We start from the raw sequence: 20,598 nt of genomic DNA, 5'->3' as shown, positions 1-20,598 counted from the left end.
TTAGCTTGGGTATCCTTGACAGTTGCGGTTAAGGGCCTTGTTCGGTCATAACGGTGACATCACTCTGCGATTTGAACTGACTGCCTTGCAATTACAGGGACACCAGTCCCTCCAATATTACAGCATATTGGTAAACATGCACTTCATCAGTTATTGAATAAAACCGGTTAAAACTGGGCTGTTAGCGCTAACTTCACCGTTCACTTTTACTTGTTGACTCTGGTTATGGTAACCAATTTAGTTGCAGGGGGAAAGATCGTTACATTGCTTTTGGTTATAACCATACACAAATAGATTGGGCTTAATGTGTGGGTGTTATCAACTGACTTTCTCTCTTGTCACGTATGCCACGTTACCCATCTGACAGTAAACATAGCTATTTAAATATGACATTCTTCCTGTGTGCTCACTACACAAGTGAAAACGAACGGCTCTCCAGGTGCCTCTAGTTGTACACCCCCAAGTGTGTTTATCACATGATTTTTGTCATACCCTGCATCCCTTCCCCCTCATTCTTTCCCTCGTGCGGCTCTAATGAGCCACACCGGCTGCTTGTTTAACCTTGCCTCTCGTTACAGCCCTTGTGGGGATCATCCCAGGTGCCTCTTGTCTGCTCCCTCATTAGTGACATACAAAGTGCCTCCCTGTCTCGAGCTCCCCAGTCCGGTCATTGATGTTACTACCTGCATGTGCTCCCCAGTGTGTCCTGTTACTAGTGTTCCTGCCTGATCCGCCCTACTAGTGCGTCGTACTTTTCACTAATAAAGCCCCTTTTGGTCTTTGCCCACGCCTGTCTCCAGCTTGCTCCTTGCCCTCGGCGTGACGATTTTCATACGCTGGCTGCTCTGGCTTTTCATGCACTCCCGTTTGGTGTTTTGGAAACATTGTCCGTATGCTTCCCGATGGCTGTGTTTTTTTTTAAGCATCACAGACATATTTACACTGTTTCCCAAATCTATCTGTGGTTGTAGACCTAACCTGACACACCAGCCCTACAAGCTGCATCTTGAAATATCTTTCATTAAATGGTCTCTTTTATGCGCTTTCCGGCTGTGTTTCCCAATCCGGTCCTCAAGGACCCACAGATAGTCCATGTTTTTGCTAGAGAGCTGGGAGGGAGCAAAAACGTGGTCCGTCTGTGGGTCCTCAAGGCCCGGATTGGGAAACACTGGTTTCCAGGTTTGGGATTTTCTCTGGCTGCTCTGGGTGCCTCCCTCACTACACCACAATACAATACAAGTACAATGACAATTAGGCTTGTCTGTAGTGTGTTCTATCTGTACATGTATGCGTCCGGTAGTGCAGTCCAGCCTTTGGCCATGTGTTGCATGGGATAACAGCATCCGCCCCCCCCCCCACTCCCCCCCCATTCCTCCAAACCTAACCAGCAAAAGAGGCTGAAAGATGGAGGGACACTTCCGTTCCTCTGTTCCTCCCTGCCAGATAGAGACCATCTTTTTAATGGACGCCTGTCTGCGCTTGTCGCTTGGTGTGTCTTGATCCGTCGCTTTCTTTTTGTCCCAAAAAATTTCACACTTAATGCTTCAAGGAATTTCAGAGGCCGCAAAATAAAACAAATTAAGAAAAGCGTCGCAGCACTGCGATCAGTAACGCTTACTACTGTCATCCATGCCGCAGCACTGCGATCAGTAATGCTTACTACCGTCATCCACGCTGCCTCTACTTCCTTCCTCAGAATCACTACGGCGGTGTCTCAGTCACCAAGTTCAAAACACGTTCATGTAGTTAATGCCCCAGGTGAATACTGGTTCAGTCTATAACAGATTCTGCCCTGAGAGCAGATTAAATCATAGGACACAGATAGAACAGAGGATCTTGGTTAATATGCGTTAATATTTATCCTTTTTGAAGGGCACATTTGTTTGGCTTCTGTTGCCGTTGACAGTGTGCAGGAATAAAGTGAAACCGTGATGTCGTGCGTAGGCATTTGTACTCATTGTCACTCTGCAAATGGGTCAGAGGTGCCAACAGAGCTCTACAATGCCTGTAGCGTTTAATAATGCGGCGTAAATTAAATAAAGGGTACTGGATACATGGCTTTCGTTCCTTTTTCTCCTGTGCTGCTCGCAATCCCCCTTCCGCGTGACTTTGTAGCTATTACTGGCACAGTACGCGGCACTAATTCTTCCTTCCGCTGCGAAGTGCACTGAGCTCGGCTGTGTTTACTGCTGCCGAAGCAGGAAGTGTGAGACTGCGGTTCGTTCTACAGCCCTCAGAATTTCCCTCTCAGTTGATGTGTCCAAAGAGCCGCGAAAAAAACAAATCCAGCCTTCGGAAGGTGGGGCTGTTTCTAGATAAATTCACAGCCAGCCAGCAAATCCCCCATCTGACTAAGGCCCCTTCAAAGATTTGTGCAATTTTTTTTTTTTTTTTTGCTGCGTTTGTGTTTGGTGGAATATGAATATCTTTTAGCTGCAGAGACCAAATGAAATGCACCTTATTTCGAAAGATCTGCCTCATTCAACAATGGGCAGTCATCTCTCCAGATATACCGTGGTTTATCCCATTCCCCTATTTTCCTGTTTCTCATTTTTCATTTCTGAAAAATAAACGAAATGCATATTTTTATCGTCAACAATTTGTAGGTCAAATGCAGCACAATGCAGCAGGTGTACGTCGCCAAAAAACCGAACAACCATCCGGGCACCCAACATTTAATACATGCAAAATGCACCATGTGTTACAATCGAACTGAAATAAATGCAATGCAGGGTTTTTTCGGAGAATGCCAGGTTCACGTGAATTTTTGGATTCCTCTTGTTCTGAGACGGTGGGAACTTCCCACACGACGGTGCAAGTTCAGTGCGTGTCACTGATGTGAGAACACGAAAGCATCTTATGTGCACCGCTCACATCAACTGGCATGAAGTGTCTTCGATTCTCATCTCAAATTAAAGAACATAGGTTGTCGTCTCGGTCCACCTCACATTAAGGGAATTTCAGGGAGACTTCTGCGTCAGTGTCATAATATGGGCCATACTGGGCCCAGCCGGAAAGTCCTATAATGTTCTTCCACCTCCATGTTTATTGTTCTAGGTAGGAAGTGACAGGGGCGGATTCTGCCTTTGGAACTTCTGCATGTCACAGAGGTGACCCCCGCCGTCTGGTGTAGAGCGTCTAGATCTCACATCGTCTGACTGCGCAAAGTACATCGCAGCCCAGAGCTGCCAGGATCACAAACTAACTTGAACGTGTCGCTTGTTTTGCGCAGTTTCATTTCTCATCTCTCCTCCCGCATGTTACCCAGGCTAACTTCTTTTTTTTGGTTGTTGCATTTCCTTAACGTCTTGCGCTTGTTTATAAAATGCTGTCCATCCGAGGAGAAGCCACTGCACACCGGTGCAAGATGGCTGCCTGGGGCAATCTCAGGGGTTTTTCTGTTCCTGATTCAGCACTTCTGCCTCTGCTGTCTGTCCTATACTCCAGTAAAAAAAAACCATTGGGGCAGTTTTCATGACCAAGGAAAAGGGTTATTTCTGTGAAAAACACAAACACGTATGTAATCCATCCTTAATACTAATCATCATTGTTATAATCTTTTCTCAATGGCCTCTTTTTTCCATTTAGTGTTTCCGTGAACCAGAGAATATTCCGGAATCACTTCAGACAGGGCACTCCATCTCACTCACACATCGTGTAATCCACTCAAACTGTGTTTAAGGATGCTTGGCTACTGGAAAAAAAAAGCAGGCATTATGGCTAACAGCGGAAACACGTCTGTCATCTGAAAAAGGGCGCTTGTGTGTAGATGCGATACCTGATATGAAAAGGTAAATCCGGTTGTGTGAAAACATCCACAGATCATCTCAGACAAACCAAGTAAAACGAAACAATTTCGATTATCGCAAGTCAGGTGATCTTCCTCCATTAGCAGGAATCCCCAGTAAGCAATCTGAAGGTTTTTTTTATAATTGTCATTATATAAGCACTTCTTTCTGTAATTACCCGAAATGGCAGCCACTGTCCCTTTTCAACATACCTGTAATACATGAACATATTTAAACCAAATATGATTGAAGATCTAAAGTACCTGGAGACTTTCTACTTTACACAGTGAAGCTGTGCGGAGTCGATTTGTGGGTGTAAGATCTGATTCTCAAGCTGAAAAAGACAAAATGATGTATAACTAATGTATGAGACATTTTATTGTAATATTAAATACAAACAATACTGCATAAATATGACACAGTGATATTCATAAGAACGAATGCATCCCAACATATACAGACTTATATGTGTAGTTGTCCATAAATGTAGGAAAGATCTCAGGTTGATCTTGGAATTGTACGTAACTTTTCACATATTTTCACTTGGAGTTTTGAGTTTGGTTGTCATAAAAAACTGGCTACATTCACTTATCCATCCAATGATGGGCCCTTCCACGCAGTATAACTCCCCATGTACTCGAACGTAGAGAATACTCCATGAACCGGTCCGGTGTCTGGTCTCCGTTTTCTGGCTGGGTCATCTTGCCCGGAACACCGGGTCCCCATGGCTGACGGCGGCATCCTCTGCCTGGGACACGTGTTCGCCCGGCAGTACGGATCCGTACCCTCTGGCGTACATCCCGCTATCCCGGGACTTGTTCATCACGCTGTGCTTTATTCCCCATTTCCTCATCTGCCATCTTTCCAGTCATACAGGTGTTACAGGAGGCGGTATTGAGATGAGAGTCTCGGAAGCAATGGCCTTTTCCCTGAAACAAAATCGAGCCTGTTAATGTTTACAAATCCCTAATGTTTGCACTGCCTCCCATGACCAGCTCTGTGTAACCAACACGATGCCATGTTTTGCCAGGAAAGGTCTTTTCTAATGCTTCCTGGTCTTATTTTAGTTACCTGCTGGTTATGTACACAGCTATTGTGTCTATATGCATTGAGCGACCTGTGATCACAGGTTTCCCACATTTTACGCTGCCACATGACAAGGGCACTAAACTCAATAACGGCGGTGCTTCTGGAGAATGTACCAGAGCCATAAATGAATCTTTCATCATTTCTGAAAATAACAAGTGACAAGGAACTAGAAGTAAAATCATACAGAATGACAATCTGGTTTCTCCTAGATACTTTCGAACTTTGTCTTAATTCATGAAGCATAAAACGAGAAAAAACGGTAAAAATTTGTACCTTTGCTTGTCACTGAGGCTGTACCCTAATCCCCAAGGTACAAACAGCGTTAATGTACCTCGAATGGTACAAAAACGTTCCTCAGAGTCCATTTCTGTCCCTTAAAAGGTACAATCACCTACAGCTAAGGGTACAACTGTCGATCCCTTGTCACTGTACAGCCCCGGTAACAAGCAAAGGTACAAATTCCTACCCTTTTTTCTGAGAGTGTAGAAGCAAATATCTTAAACTAAACAACTTACGCATATCGTTGTTTATTCAATTTCATATTTTTTTCATAAATCTTTGATTTACCATCTTCTTCCCTAAAGTGTTTCAACTTAGTCCCATTTTGCTTAACCACCGTACTCTCGCCCAATGGGCATACTTTGGGATAAGCACTGGGGGGTTAGGGTGCCCACCCATTTAAGGGGGTTCAGGGGGTTGTATTGGCTGGTTGTGATTTTTTTGGGGGGTTACACCACACCCCCACCCCCCACACTTTCTGCCCATGCTCCCGCCTATGTTGGCCACTTACCTAGCATGGGACTGCACTCTCACCCTCGTGCTCCGCACGGTCCATTCCACGAGGCTCTTTAAGTTGCACCACAGCAGAGGGAATCGCCGATGCATGTCCTCCAGGAGCTCATCATTGCGCAACCCGTACACAATGGGAGCGATGCACTGTGCCAGGCTACAGAAGGCGAAGATGACCACTCCATACAACTCTTTGTCCTGGCGTTCCAGGTGTTTGTTTACTTCCAGGCTGTGCAGCAAGAAGTTCACAAAGTTTGGGAGCAGATAGACAGCGAGCTGGGTGCCGTGCAGGGCCATAGTTTTGCATGCGACGCTGTTGCGCCGGTTCAGCACTCCCAGGCGTCGACTCTCCTGAAAAGTCTTGATGTAGCTGAAGATGATCACAGATAAGCAAACAGTTATTAAAACTATTTTGTGAATCTCGCCTTTCTTTAGATGCTCTCTGTCGCAACGATCGTATGTGACATGATCAAACTTAAAGATGAGACTCAGGGGGATGATCAGCGCCAAACCCCAAGTCAGCAGTCCGGTGAGCCACGGCCACTGCCACGAGCATGTGGAACTGTACTTCAGCGGGAAACATACGGCGTAGTAGCGGTCTAGAGCCATGGCGGTAAGGGTAAAAAGGATGTTGGAGGCGCTGGAGATAAGAATTGTTATAACGGTCCTGCAGGCAGCGGCAGAGGTTTCTAACTGAAGGTGGATCTGCAGGTAGAAAGTAGAGCATACCGCGAAATAGACGAGCGCCGAAAATAAAAGGTGAAAGATGAGGACGAAGCGCGCGTGCCTCCGGAGTCGCTCCTCGCGCAATATAGTCCAGTTTATTATGACGTTGAAAAAAGCCATAATTATAAAACATATGCCCGATACATACACGCGTATATCAGGATAATAATTGATTGTGTCATTTGTTGCATTTTTCTCCATGATGACACTTCTTTACTGTAGTTTCAAGTACCCTGTAGTTTCAAATGCCGTCACATTTCAAGTTTTACATACTTAATTTCCATAAGACGTCCACAAGAATCTTCTTACATCGTAATACTCTTGTATTGTTCTTTGATCGCTGTTTAAAATGAATAGGCTTAGATCAATCATATAATCGTTACTCTTCGATGCGTTCTCTTCTTACACGTCTTTCTTCTTCATGTTGAACACTGTGCTAAGAGCCTCCTCTGTGCTGTGAACGCTGCTCCATCGGAATGACTGACAACACCCGCCTTAAAAAATACTGACGTCACCTACAGCGTCTAATACCTTGCCGGAGTACAACACGCAAGAAAGCAGACCTATAAACTTAACACTTAATGCTACTTATTACTACTTATTACTACTGCCTATTAAGTTTGTTACTGGATTACTCTTTAATATTAAAAGACATCTAAATAGTATGATCTGTTTAATATATTTATTCTAGTTACGTAATATGTGGTTACAGTACATTTTCATTTAGATATTAATATATACGCACAAACACATGTATGTTTTTAAACAATCAAATTAGATTATTGGATAATTTGAGTAACAAATTCTGCGTTTCGTTTTAGGCCGTATATACACTTTACAAATCTCATTATTTTTGATGTTTTTCTTGTTCACGGCACAAAGTTACAATATCTTGTCATTTGAAAATTGTGCTTGACCCAAAGCCACAATCCTAACTTCAATGTTGTCATATTCTAATCCCAAACTAACTGTTAAAGTAGTGTCTTTTGCTGATTTGTAATGATTCATCATAACTATCTGTGCATAAAAAATATACAGCTTTAGACGTGAAACGTACTTTTTGCTTTATTAGTCTGTCGGGCCACAAAGCATATAAATTAGTGACAGGCAGTTCCTAAACTTTAGCCATTTCAACATGCAGCTAAGAGAATTGTTATCAGTTACTTTTATTTCTCTTTTAATTGGATGCAATTTTGGAGTACTATAAGCCTTGTACTTCATATCTATCATTGTGCTACAGATCTGCATTATGTTTCAAAGCATGTCTGTAGCATAAACTAATAACTTTTAACACAGTGATATGAGTCACATTATTGACATTAATACCCAAACCCACCACACATAATTCCCGCACATGGGACAAAATTACCCCACTATCTCCTCCTCCGGGAAGCCCCCTGGGTACGGGCCCAGGAAAACATCCCCAGTTGTCAACCCCCCCAGAGATGACAGGCCTCTTAGGCTACTGTCAGTCCGGAACCAGTTTAACGCATATTTTCATTGAAGTTCGTTCTTGTGGCTGCAAGCGAGTTGGCCAAGTGAAACATAAACATGTTTCCTCATGTAAAATCAGCCAGTGATAAAGCATCTGGGTTTTATTCAGACTGTTTATACAAAAGAAACGGTTTCAACTGAACATTTGCAAAAGCCCATGCCAATATTATAGCGACAAAGTGGCAATAAGAGTAAAAGTCATACCCAAGTTTTCGTACAGCGCAACTATTTTTCCCCCATGAGTAATGAAAATACAGAATTAAGGAAGTGAATGAAAAGGCTGTTGACTACAAAATTAATTGGTTGTGGAGACCTTGTGTCGTTGTTTTCGTAAAACAACAGGCCATTACGCAAACAGAAAAAAAACATTTTTTAATGTAGTAATTTAATAGTGTGGAAATTATGGATGTAAATTGGAAAATTAAAAAGCGGTTTGTGGTGAATATTTCGTTGTTTTCTTTAAGAGCGGGTGTATATTTTGCGCAGTCTTATTGTCTTATTGCGCGTATTTCTTCTTGAAAGTGAAAATGTGTAAACGATCTTGGGCATGAGAAAGGATTTATTCATAAATGTAAAGCAGCGAATGGGAAAACAGATGTGTGATTGTACTGACCCCTTATGTTCTTCTATGAAATCGCAGATAATAATTCCACTTGCTCAGAACGTGCGGCTGTTGCCTCTCATGTTCGCGGTTAGAAGTTCGCTTCCGCTCACACTGTGTGAGCCAAATTTGTCTTGTCTTGTTGATTTCTTGTTAACTTCTTATCTTCCTGTGGTTTGCATTTAAAAGATTGACAAAATGTTGACCAAGGAATCAGGAAAACTGAACTTAATGATGCCGTGTTTCAGTGAACAGAAAATGATAAAAATACTGAAACAATTGGTTTTACACCCGGACAGATTAAATTCCTGTGGGCACCGCAGCCCCCAGAATTCTTTTAAGCCAGTTAAGGTGGTTCAGGCACCCATCTAGTATGCCTCCTGGACACCTCCCTTGGGAGGTGCTTTGGGCATGTCCAACTGCTTTCATGGTGTCCATCCCAAATTCTAGCCCTACCATCTGAATGTTGCAGCAGAATTTTTTTCTAATCTTCCATTGTCCTATTTTGGGCAGCCACTGTAGCCTCCGTTTCCGGTTCATAGCTGATAGGAGTGGCACCCGGTGTGGTCTGTCAGGCACCAACAACTAGGCCATGATCAAATGTGTCTGCATGGTTTTATACATTGTGCTGCTCACATATTATTGATCGATTAGATATTTGCTTCAACGGGAAGTTGTGTATCTAATAAAGTGGCCAATGAGTGTGTAATAGCTTATGTCCTTGGAACATCGTGGTACCACTCCTGGAATGAGATAACAAGAGGATCGTTCTTTCAGAAGAAGAACCTGAAGTATTTGAGGAACGACGGAAGTAGAAATCAGCTTTATACCTTGACGTTTGGGTATATGACCACGCAGAGCAGTTGTCAGACCGTATATTGCCCAGTTGCACTGCCTGGAATCTGTTAAATTCATGGTGTGAGCTCAGCTGATGGGACGTCTGGGCAGGTGGAGAGGAGACGCACATTGGGCATCAGTACGGATGCTGATGCTGTTATGTGCTGCTTACTGGGCAGCAGGTAGTATAACATGGGCTTGAACCACTTCTCCCCTCCAAGCGAAACCCACTGGTTGACAGAATGGGGACAGAGGACACTATTCTCCCTACAACAGATCATTAAACATACTTTTCATATAGCCTAAAGGTTTGGCTAGAAGACAGGCTTGATGACTTTGGTACCGCAAGTAATTTACATTTAGGCTCTGCTGGTTTTGGTTGCTTGCTTATTTCTGTTACATTTTACTCAAAATGAAAGTAAAATACTTCCTAGTTCCGTAGAATAGAAAGTGATACGGTGGCACTGACACGAAAGCATGAAGTGCATGTGTTCCATCCAAAGACGATTTAATGCATTGTCTGCATTTCGCCATAACAAAAGACTAATGTTAGTCTCTGTACCTGAAGTGGGACTCATTTCCGATAACAGCGAGCTGTCCTATCGCACAGAAGAGGGTCGTCTTGCCTCACGATGAACCAGTAACAACCTGGAACTAATGTGCTCGTGTTAATGCAAATGAGAATCGACTTTTGCCACCAGCCCCCTATCTGCCCTCCCCTGAATATTAACGGTTAGGATATTTCTGTGGCCGGCTCATTCAATTTACTGGGGCCCACCGTTACCAAGAATTAGGGAATATCGACCAAAAACGTAAAGTAGGTACCTATTTCTATATTCAATATACATATTCAATAATTATAATAGTAGGACATGATTATCATGGAACTCATCAATATCACAATTGCACATTTTGCAGTATATTGTAAATCATTAACTACCAGTTATTCTTGCCTTTTGTTTTATTATGCCTATGTTGGTATGTTGTCTGTATATTTTTATTTCTAAAATTTATCGTTCTGCCTCTGTATGTTCTACATATGGAAAAAAAGCATTTAGAGTGTTGAGATCTGCTCTGTAGTGGAAGGACCAAGTAGAAGAAATGCGTCACCAACTATGTGTAAAAAAAGATAAATAATAAAAAGATTGTGAAATAAAATAAAGATCTTCGATTTTGTAAAAGCGCTACGCACTTACCGCTCACTACCTTCCTGGTGGGTTGCGTGGCTTCTGCCGAAATGGAGTCAGTTTTGTTTAGTAGTGGGTTTTTAATTCTTATGGATTACTAGCAAGAAGCCATTTGCTGACTATACAGACTGAGATAAAAGCATAATCAGACTGTTTTGTCAGGACCGCAGAAACATCAAAGAGAGAAAGTTGCCGAAGTACTTGACACATAATAACTCAGATGCTTACAGTATTTATACAAGACATTAATTTTTGTTTTGTGCAAATAATAAACTCAAGCAAAGCATCCAGTAACAAGATAACCTGAGATGTGTTTCCAGTGTATCTAAACTATATGGAGAAAAGTATGGGGTCACATGGCATTCAGTGAATTCAGGTGTATAAAACCAGGCGTCCCCAGCCATACAGTGAGGTTTACAGACTTTTAGGCAAGAATGGGTCGTTCCTGAGAGCTCAGTGAATTCAAGCGTGGCGCTGTCATATTATGTCACCTTTGCAATAAGACAGTTCGTGAAAATGATTCCTTTCTAGATATTCCACAATCAACTGGATGTGGTATTACTGCAAAGTGGAAGCATTTAGGAACAATAGAAACCTAGCAGACCAGGTAAAGTACAGAGCGGGTCGCCGAGAGCTGAGCTGCATGGTGTGTAAAGTCACCAGCACTCTGCTGACTCAGTAACTGCAGAGCTCCAAACTCCCTCCGGCATTAACCCCAGCATAAAAACTGTGGGCTGAGAGCTTCATGGAATGGGCCTCCATGGCTGAGCAGCTGCATGCAAGCCTCACATCACCAAGCGCAATGGCAAGCGTCAGATAGAGCGGTGTACAGCATGTCACCACTGGGCTCTGGAGCAGTGAAAACGTGTTCTGTGGAGTGACAAATCACGCTTCTGTCTGGAAGTCTGATGGATGAGTCTGGGTTTGGTGGATGCCAGGAGAACGTTACCTGTCTGACTGCACTGTGCCAACTGTAATGTTTCGTTGAGGGTGGATAATAGTATGGGGTTGTTTTTCAGGGACTGGGCTGGGCCGCTTAGTTCCAATGCAGGGAAACTCGTAATGCTTCAGCATGACAAGAAATTTCGGACAATTCTATGCTTCCGACTTTGTGGGAACAGTTTGGGGGAGGAAGATCCTTTCTGTTCCAGCATGACTGTGCCCCAGTGCACAAAGCAAGGTCCATGAAGACATGGTTGGGTGAGTTTGGTGTGGAGGAACTTGACTGGTCTGCACAGAGCCCTGACCTCAGCCCCATTGAATACCTCTGGGATGAAGAAGAACAGAGATTGCGAGCCAGGCCTAACGACATCAGTGCCTGAACTCACAAATGTTCTTCTGTATGAATGGCCAAAAATTTTCATAGAAGAGTGGATGCCTATGGATTTAGAACCGGACGTCGTAAATGTTCCTGTAGGTGCAATGGCCAGGTGTCCCAGTACTTTTGTCCAAATAGTGCATAGTTCCCTTAGAACATGCAAAGATTCCTTTAATGATGGGGCGTTGATGAGTGCGTGCCACTTGATGATTTAACAGGATTCATTTATTTATCGCATGATGTATATTTATATCACAGCGGATGTGGCTAGTCACAGGAACTAGTCAGTCTCCATCTTCACCAACCTGTTTCAGTTCAATTAGTTTTCATCTATCGAAACGTAGCTGCCTGAACATAACAAAGGGGGGTGAGAGGCAAGTTTAGCACTGGCAGCTGGAATCGCTTTTCTCTTAAACTGATGCATATACGGATACGCTCATTTCATTAATACTTCTTCTTCGTTAACCGCTGCACTTAATTTGCTTTTTAAGCTTTCACAGTCTCCAGTGACCACCCGCCATGGCAGTGATGCAGCAGGTCACCACAGTCTCCTCTGCGCAGAGCTCCGGAAACTGGAGCACAGGGCTGTGCGACTGCTTCACAGACATGGAAACCTGTAAGTCTGGCAGCGTGCAAAAACCCGTCGCATTTAGAGCACCTTCAAATGAGTAGTCAAAGTGTGTATATATTCCTTATGGTAAATTCCATGTGTGGATATATGTTGTTGCTAAAATTTGTCCATTTTGATCATCTCACTCGAAGACTTTTGGACACCCCACTTCAACCATTTATATTAACATACTTACACAACTGTATCTAGTCAGTGATTTGTGTTTAAAATGCACAGTAACAGATATGCAAACGGCCTCAGATGTTAAAATGAATCGTTTGTTTAGGCTCTTTTGTGGTTAGACCAGCGTAATAGTGAAGCATCAGAGAGCTGGCTGTTATGTGGGATACTGCCTCCTTCTGCGATGTTGAGGTACTTCACAAAAACTGTACAATATGACCTGAAACCAGCTCAAAATTATTTGATGTGTACTGGGTAGTGTAAGGGCCTCGCACGGAAGCAAACCACGATAACAGCCCTAAAAGCTAATTGCTCCCGATATAAGCATATACCCCCACTACATAAATTCGTTCTACCGACTTGGGAGACAATGCGGATATGGCGAGGAAGGGCACCAGGGAGACTTAAAATACGATTAAATCAACACTAATTACGGAAAAACCACTTCATTACAAAAACACCCAACACTAGTGATAGCACAGCAAAGGCAACGACAAACGCACACATAGGGTTAGTCGCTAAAGCACAGCAATAGCATGCAATGGTGTCCCAAACATTCTCTCACAATCACAACATTAAAAAAAAACATCTTTTGCCATCAACAAGGATAAGAGCTGGGAAAACACCCGTCAATTCCAATCAGATGCGTTACCCGTCCGGTATAACCGCCCTTACTAGGACCTACCATAGAAAGAGAAATATCTTAAATTTAGGGGCCGCGTCTTACCAGCTCCCATCACCATTAACAGAAAGCTCGGCCGAACTACTTCTGCACTATTTATACATCCGGGAGACCGATAACCTTAATAAACGCAACTGGGAGGCGAGGCCACACCTCTGCCCTCTCCTGGCGCACACCCATCAAAATAAGTCCCCCCAAATAAGATCCCAAATACCACACGCCACTGTATGTCCCCTTACAGTAGTTTAAAGAATCTGAACTGAATTTACAGGTTTTTCAGTGGCTGTTAAAGTCCACATATCTCTTAAGAAGCTAACAGGGCTGTAGTTTTGCTTGCAGAGCCATCCATCCATCCATCCATTTTCCAAACCGCTTATCCTACTGGGTCGCGGGGGGTCCGGAGCCTATCCAGGAAGTAATGGGCACGAGGCAGGGAACAACCCAGGATGGGGGGCCAGCCCATCGCAGGGCACACTCACAGACCATTCACCCACGTATGCACCTTGCTTGCAGATTCCAACATTAATCCTCTTCATGCTGAAAGGCATCAGTCTGCCTCTATCTGGTCCTGTCTTGGGCTACGTGTTCTGCTTCGCCTCATATTAGATCCATCTCCTTCAGCTCTTTCATCACAGCTTGCCACCAGGTTGTTGTAGGCTGACTTCGTTTGGGCTTCCCAGGTGGCATCCATGTTGGAACAACCTTTTGTAGACAGTTGTGGTCCATTCTGAGGACGTGGCCAAGCCATCTTAAGTGTTGGCACTTGATCTTCAGATCTGTTCTTGCAAAGGTCTTCATTAGAGATATTACAGGGCCAAATGATGAGACGGATCTTCTTGAGATATCCATTGTGGGACACATCGATCTTGTTCACGTCCCCCTTTATAACATGACAGCATTTGGAGCCATGCAGAAGAACAGGTTTGACATTGCTCTTGTAGAGTCTGACCTTAGCTTTCAGGCTGTACTCTTTGGACTTCTAGATGGACTGAAGTCTTGCGAATGCACTGCGTGCTGTTCTATGTCTTGCTCTGATGTCCTTTGGTGCTGCATTGTCCTTATTAACAAGACTGCCAAGATATGTAAACTCCTCAACGTATTCAAATGGAGCATCATTTACCGTAATAAGTGCACTAGGGTTGACATTTATGCACATCACTTGTATTTTAGATGCACCTGTTTGCTTGGAAAAGGGGTTCAGTCTGTCAGTCTTCTCCTGCAAATGGGGTCATTTGGTGCAAGCTCTTTGATGGTGTTTGCAGAAGTGAACTTGGCAACATCAAGATGTTTCCGCTGTACCTTATGCTCTTGACCACCAGTTTCAACTTGATGGTTGTAGTAACAAGGTAATGGTTAGTGTAAACAATAGCAAGTTCGAACATCAAGAGGGGAGCTGTGCTACTTGTGGGACCTGTGGTCGATCTGGCTGGTGGTGGAACCATCAGGCAACTTCCGCTTTAGCTTATGGATGTTTTTGTGTAGGAAGATGGCTCTCGTCTATGCAAAAGTCAAGTTGTTCGCCATTGTCATTCATAACAGCACATCCATGGTTTCCCATAGCTTTCTCACTGTCGGTATTGTCAGCTCTGACCTTGGCATTCATGTAACCCATGATCAGTAGCATATCTTGCGCAAGTCTGCCAAAGTGTAAAATGTAAATGTAATATCGTGTTGTGGGACCTTAGTGACTTCTCATCGTAGTGCCTCATTCCAGTCATCCTCGTCCTTCTCATCATCCTCATTTGTTGGTGCATAACATTGTAAGATGCAATATTTCGAGCTGAAACATGCTCTGATCAGCTGGTCTCTCAATGGTTCGCATTCCAGTTAGCTGTTGACCTTCCCTTTGGATAACATACGGGCCACACCGTTGATGTTCTGGTGTTCTTGTCCAGAGTCCAAGTCACTGATGACCTGTGCTGTTTTGGATGTTTCACACATGGTGCGGACATACCACGTTTTTAGGGGGTCTTAGTTTTGGGCCTGAGTAGGCAATCTGTCATACCTCTGACTTCCTGCTGGGGGACATTCATCAGAAGTAGTCATACTGCTAGTCATTAGGCTCAAGTCCACTACAGGGTCCATAATTGTAGCTTTTGTCATTGTTTCCATAACTTGATGGTAGTTTTATGGGGTGGGGTCATTGGCCCCATGCCAAATCCCCAACCTGGGGGACCAGATGCTGAATTTTATCTGGTCTCTATACTGAAAACTCCCCGGCTTGATTGAACCTGCAAAGTGCCCACCGGAATAGCTCTCAGTGGTCACCAAGACCACCATGACAAGGTGCTAAAACAGGGGAAGTGCAGGTTCCAAACTGTGATATTTTGTTTAGTTATTGAAAGTAAATGCCATTTTACTTCTGAATTTTGATCAAATTTACAGTGACGCTTTACATTAACTGCACCATAATAATGTGTTTATAATGCATTCATAGAACATTCATAAGCAGCATGTAAGTATACCATAACATCCTAACATGCCTTAACAGCTTTAATATACATTAATAACAAACATTACATACAATTGTGTTTGTTAATATTGTATGTTTGTTATTAATTTATATGTATAGTTTACTCACCATATGGGCTGTGTTTGTCCACACACTGACCAGGAAGGAATCCACATTGTTCTACCTGAATCCTAGGCACACTTCTCTGTCAGTCCAGAGGTTGGACAAAAGCTGAAATCTTCTCATGTAAAATCTGAGGATGTCACAGTTATATATTTTACTTATATTTTATTTTGTTGTAGTTACAGATGTGTGTTAGCATGTTTACTTGATCATATTTTTACACCTATGTCTGCACGAGGAGACCAGCGCACCACCGTCAGTGTTTATCGCACTTGCTGTTTACCACACTTTTTCTTTTCTTTCACAGGTTGCTGTGGAACTTGGTGCTTTCCTTGCATGCAGTGCCAGACAGTCTCTCAGTTTGGCTGGTGCTGTCTGTACCCAGTACTGGATTCAAGCTGCATGGTGGTGTCCTGCCTTTTCCGCCAATCAATGAGGGATCGCTATGGCATCCAGGTAAGGGGGAGGTGCACAGAAGGAATAATTCCCTGTAGATGGACCGAGTTGTATCTAGTTTCACCAGAAAGTGGTTGTAGGTACTGAAATATCCATCCATCTCCAATACCCACTTATCCAGGACAGGGTCGGGGGGGGGCAGCCTGGAGACTAACCTCTGAATTCTTTATTGTCATTGCACAATGTACATACAGTGAAATACTGTTTAGTTCCCCTCCTAAAGCAGCATAAGTTTAAGCATACTTGTATCGCTTTTTCCTCATAACTTCCTTTTTACACAGGTGACAGATGCAAATGTTCGTTTTCCCTGTCTCACCATTTTTAACTTAAAACCAAAACACAGTGGAAACCTCTTATAGTGATCACAGCTGTCTGGGTGAAATTGATCACTATTATTGGATGCCCCTTATAGCAGATTCTTTTTCTTCATGTCTCAGGTAGATAACCAACTAATTGACATATTTATGTAATACATATACAAACAAGGTAAATTAAACAAACAGCATCACCCGGGGCATGATGCCGGCAGAAAAAGGTGGCAACCACTTGAGGCTCAAGCAAGGGTTGATTTAAACACTGGGGGGGGGGATTTCAAAATAATAGAACCACAAGGGGTCAAAAGAAAAGCAGGAAAAAAAACAGAAACTAACAAACTATAGAAACAAAACACAACTAAGCAGGAGGACTGGGGAAACCAAGCAGGACACCATTAGCACGGAAGCCAAATACAACGACTCGCTGGAGAAGAGAGCAGGGCAGGCACTTAAATGCACAGAAAATTGGGTAAACAAGGAACAGGTGTAAGAGAATCAAATAACCAAACAAGAAACACTGGCACAAGGAAACAGGCGACAGGTGGAACTATTAACTAATGGGCATAGAAACTAGAGAGCTGTGCAAATAAAGTAAACAGTAACTGGGAATTAAAACACTAGAATAAAACACAAGGATAATCAGAACCAGAAAGGAACAGAACATCAGCAGTAACTAGGGCAAGAAAACTAATATAGAAATTAAAAACTGAAAAACAAAATTCAGGAAATAAAAATAAAGAGATGAGGCCCAAAGCCAGCCTCAAACCCCAACCGGTATGAGTCAGTGTGAACCGCACACTCATGCAGCTGGGAAAACCAAAGTAGGCGAGTAAAAAAAACAATTACCGTATTTTAATACTTTTCCATGTGCTGTTTTACTTAAAAAGACTCAAAATGAACACTGTAAGTTAACTACTTACTATAGTAAAACCTCGGATAGTGAGCATAATTCGTTCCGGAAACATGCTCGTGATCCAAAGCACTCGCATATCAAAGCGGATTTTCCCATTAGAAATAATGGAAACTCAGATAATTCGTTCCACAACCCAAAAATATTCCTATAAAATGATTAATACAAAATATAAAGTAAAAATACATAAAACAAATTAACCTGCACTTTACCTTTGAAAAGAATCATGGATGGTGTGAGAGTGGGGAGAAGAGGAGGGTTATTTTGTAGGACGACTTTCACTGTAACTAACGGAATCACTGCTATCTGTTGGCTCACTGGAATCTTTTTCTTTTTGTGCGACTTTAACATGGAACCTGTCCAATGACAGACGCTTTTGCCTCCTTTTCCATTTCGCGGAAATGCTGACATTGCATTGCCGTTAAACAGATTCATCGCTCGCACTGCTACGCTCTTATTCGGGTGGTGCTTTTCTACTAAGTTTTAACTGTAAAAGTGAGGGAAGCCCCACTGAGACCGAGCACGGGAGACGATTACCCACAATCCCACAGCGAGAGAGAAAGATGAACCATCAGCTCAATCGTGATCACATGACACTCAGCAGACAAAGCGAGAAGGGTCCAGCTGCAGACGCCTGTAGAGTGGAGGTCCACAGGAAACACGTGATCTCAACTCTGTGCTACAGCGAATAAATCCTAACCTTAATCTTAACCCTAACCGGAGATCCACTTTACGTCCTTAAAGATCACGTGACATATTTCCGGTGGAGCTCCACTCTACAGGCGTCTGCAGCTTGACCCCCTTGAACAAAGCGGATACGTAATACTTATATTGCAAGACCTCGTTCGTTTATCAAGTTAAAATTTAGTAACATTTTTTGCTCGTCTTGCAAAACACTCGCAAACCAAGTTACTCGCAATCCAAGGTTTGTGGCTGATTACTGTAACCGTGATCCCTATAAGCGCGTTGCACTGTATCGTTAAACATTTTTTAATTGCATTTTTAGGTGCTAAATGGTCATCATTTGTATATTATTATTATTATTATATGTATCAGTAAAGCAATGAGCCTACAAGTATGTTTTGACAGCATCGCTGGAATCTCATCTTTTTGGTGGGGTGTGCTTATCCCAGAACAAAAAACAAGGATTTTTCATGCGTTTGTTTTTTAATCCAATAACAACCTTTGACAAGGTGGAAACAGCACTAGTTGTAACTAAAACTAACAATGAAAACTCTTTGCATACACATTTTCCGATTATAACAATATAGCTAGATAAAAAAATCTATAAGGAAAACAATGCATATCTATTGGTAACACCAATTATCTTCCCAACCCTAGTAGGGCTCCCCATGGACGTCCACTGATGCTGCTTACCAAGACGAGATCTATGGTCACTTTTTATATAAATTGACTAACCCAGCAGTTAACCTGATTTTCTTCCGGCTTCCTGTAGCTGATTGGACGGCCCGGTCTCTCTGGTTAGGTAAAGGGTTTGCTGGCTTTGATGGTGGATCTAATGGTGCTTCTTCTTCCCCTCAGGGCTCATTCTGCGATGACTGCTGCATGCTCTGCTTCTGCTATCCCTGCGTGTGGTGCCAAATGTCCCGGGAGGTGAAGAGACAGGCCCAAAGGGGAGGGACCACCACTGTCATCGCCCAGCAGGTCGTGTCATAAAGGGCAGGACCCAGACTGCCCTGTTCCCACACAAGTGACGCCTTGTAATGCAGAAATCTATAAACCCAATGTGGAAGCCATGCAAATGTAAACAAGTGTCTCACTCATATATTAATCAGCTTTTTATTAAAATAGCATCTTAGAAATGTAGATTCTTCATTTTCATCTGCATATTTTATATTTCTTTCTTACATTACATGGGCAGACTGATCCGTTTGCTCCTAAGAGGTCATTCCTAGTCATATTTTCCGTTCCTTTGTCCATTAAAAACATGCAACAGTCAGACTGTTTTGCCCATTGATGCTTATTCCAGCTGCATTCATCTCTCTCTGTTTCTTTCCCATCATTACTCGACTCAGGGAGCAGTGAAACCATGACACACACACACACACACACACACACAGGCAGAAATAATATTAAATCTATGCACAGATGCTTAGAAAGATCAGGAAATTCACAACAATACAGTTATTCCACTGACACACACATGTGCAACCTGAGATCTCAAACCTTCTGTTTTCACGGTTCTTACCACCAACACTGTTTGGTTTCTTTTGTGCAACTTATGCAACAATAAAGCCCATCGATGATGTTTGAGTTCTGTGAATCATCAGCTGTGATTGGTGGGGACTGACACTGAGCTGAGCCAAAGAGAAAGTGATTTATTTAGAGACAGGAGTGGAGTAATTAAATCATTAGGAACTAACCTGTTTCCTGGATCAGGACAAGGGAAACCAGTTCCCAGGGGAAACCAGTTACCGTCACCCCTCTCTTTGTTTCACAGCTTCACTGTATTTTTTCCATTTTTTTTTTGACATATTTCCTTTTTCCTCCAGTGCTCATATTTCTCACCAAGTTTGGGAGCAGATAGACATGATCTAACTTAAAGAAGAGACTCAGGGGGATGATCAGCGCCAGGGGGGGCTGCACCCTACTGACCTGGGACCAGCAGTGTGGTCATACTTCCAACCCTGTTACCCATTTGATCTGATATTATAATCATTGCGATATGGTCACATGACCTTTCACCACACGCAGATTCATTTCATTTTCACCACGCCAACATTTTTTTGTCGCTGAGTATTTTTTCCGGAGAGCCATTTGAAACAAAAAAATGCATTTCATGGCTCCTTAAAGCTTAAAGGCCTGCATTAGCAGCAGAATGGTCGTGCAGTTTGGGTTTAACACAAAAAGGTCCCCCGCACTGTGCTTGCAGCATTTATTAATTGTCCTCTATCTAGTTTTTTTTTTGCATTGCAGTTGAGATCTGAAGAAGCTTTAATAGCAAATGTCCATTGAAAAGCTATACATGCATGAACGAAATATAACAATAAGAAATATGAATACAAAGGACAAGCCTGTCAT

At 42.9% G+C, this 20,598-nt stretch overlaps 2 protein-coding genes across 3 annotated transcripts; one reads left to right on the top strand and one right to left on the bottom strand.

Annotated features, from left to right (window-relative positions):
* Nucleotides 1-4,148: 4,148 nt before the first annotated feature.
* Nucleotides 4,149-6,871, bottom strand: zgc:194312 (uncharacterized protein LOC794943 homolog). Its single transcript, XM_049028296.1, has 2 exons — nucleotides 5,668-6,871; nucleotides 4,149-4,717 (listed from the first exon to the last, which is right to left on the bottom strand). Exons 1-2 carry the CDS (start codon nucleotides 6,591-6,593, stop codon nucleotides 4,657-4,659), a joined length of 987 nt encoding a protein of 328 aa, XP_048884253.1. The 5' UTR covers nucleotides 6,594-6,871; the 3' UTR covers nucleotides 4,149-4,656.
* A 3,115-nt stretch (nucleotides 6,872-9,986) lies between these two features.
* Nucleotides 9,987-19,516, top strand: LOC125750466 (placenta-specific gene 8 protein-like). 2 transcript variants are annotated; one of them, XM_049028298.1, is made up of 4 exons: nucleotides 9,987-10,141; nucleotides 12,321-12,445; nucleotides 16,184-16,332; nucleotides 19,099-19,516. In XM_049028298.1, the coding sequence occupies exons 2-4, from the start codon at nucleotides 12,349-12,351 to the stop codon at nucleotides 19,231-19,233; spliced, it is 381 nt and encodes a 126-aa protein (XP_048884255.1). In that variant the 5' UTR covers nucleotides 9,987-10,141; nucleotides 12,321-12,348; the 3' UTR covers nucleotides 19,234-19,516. The 2 variants fall into 2 exon arrangements, with proteins under 2 accessions (XP_048884255.1, XP_048884256.1); XM_049028299.1 differs by lacking the exon at nucleotides 9,987-10,141 and adding an exon at nucleotides 12,140-12,203.
* The last annotated feature ends 1,082 nt before the right edge of the window (nucleotides 19,517-20,598 follow it).

Source organism: Brienomyrus brachyistius, chromosome 10 (assembly GCF_023856365.1).
Source record: "Brienomyrus brachyistius isolate T26 chromosome 10, BBRACH_0.4, whole genome shotgun sequence".
In the NCBI taxonomy this organism is placed as follows: domain Eukaryota; kingdom Metazoa; phylum Chordata; class Actinopteri; order Osteoglossiformes; family Mormyridae; genus Brienomyrus; species Brienomyrus brachyistius.
This window is presented reverse-complemented; position numbering and strand designations above follow the sequence as displayed.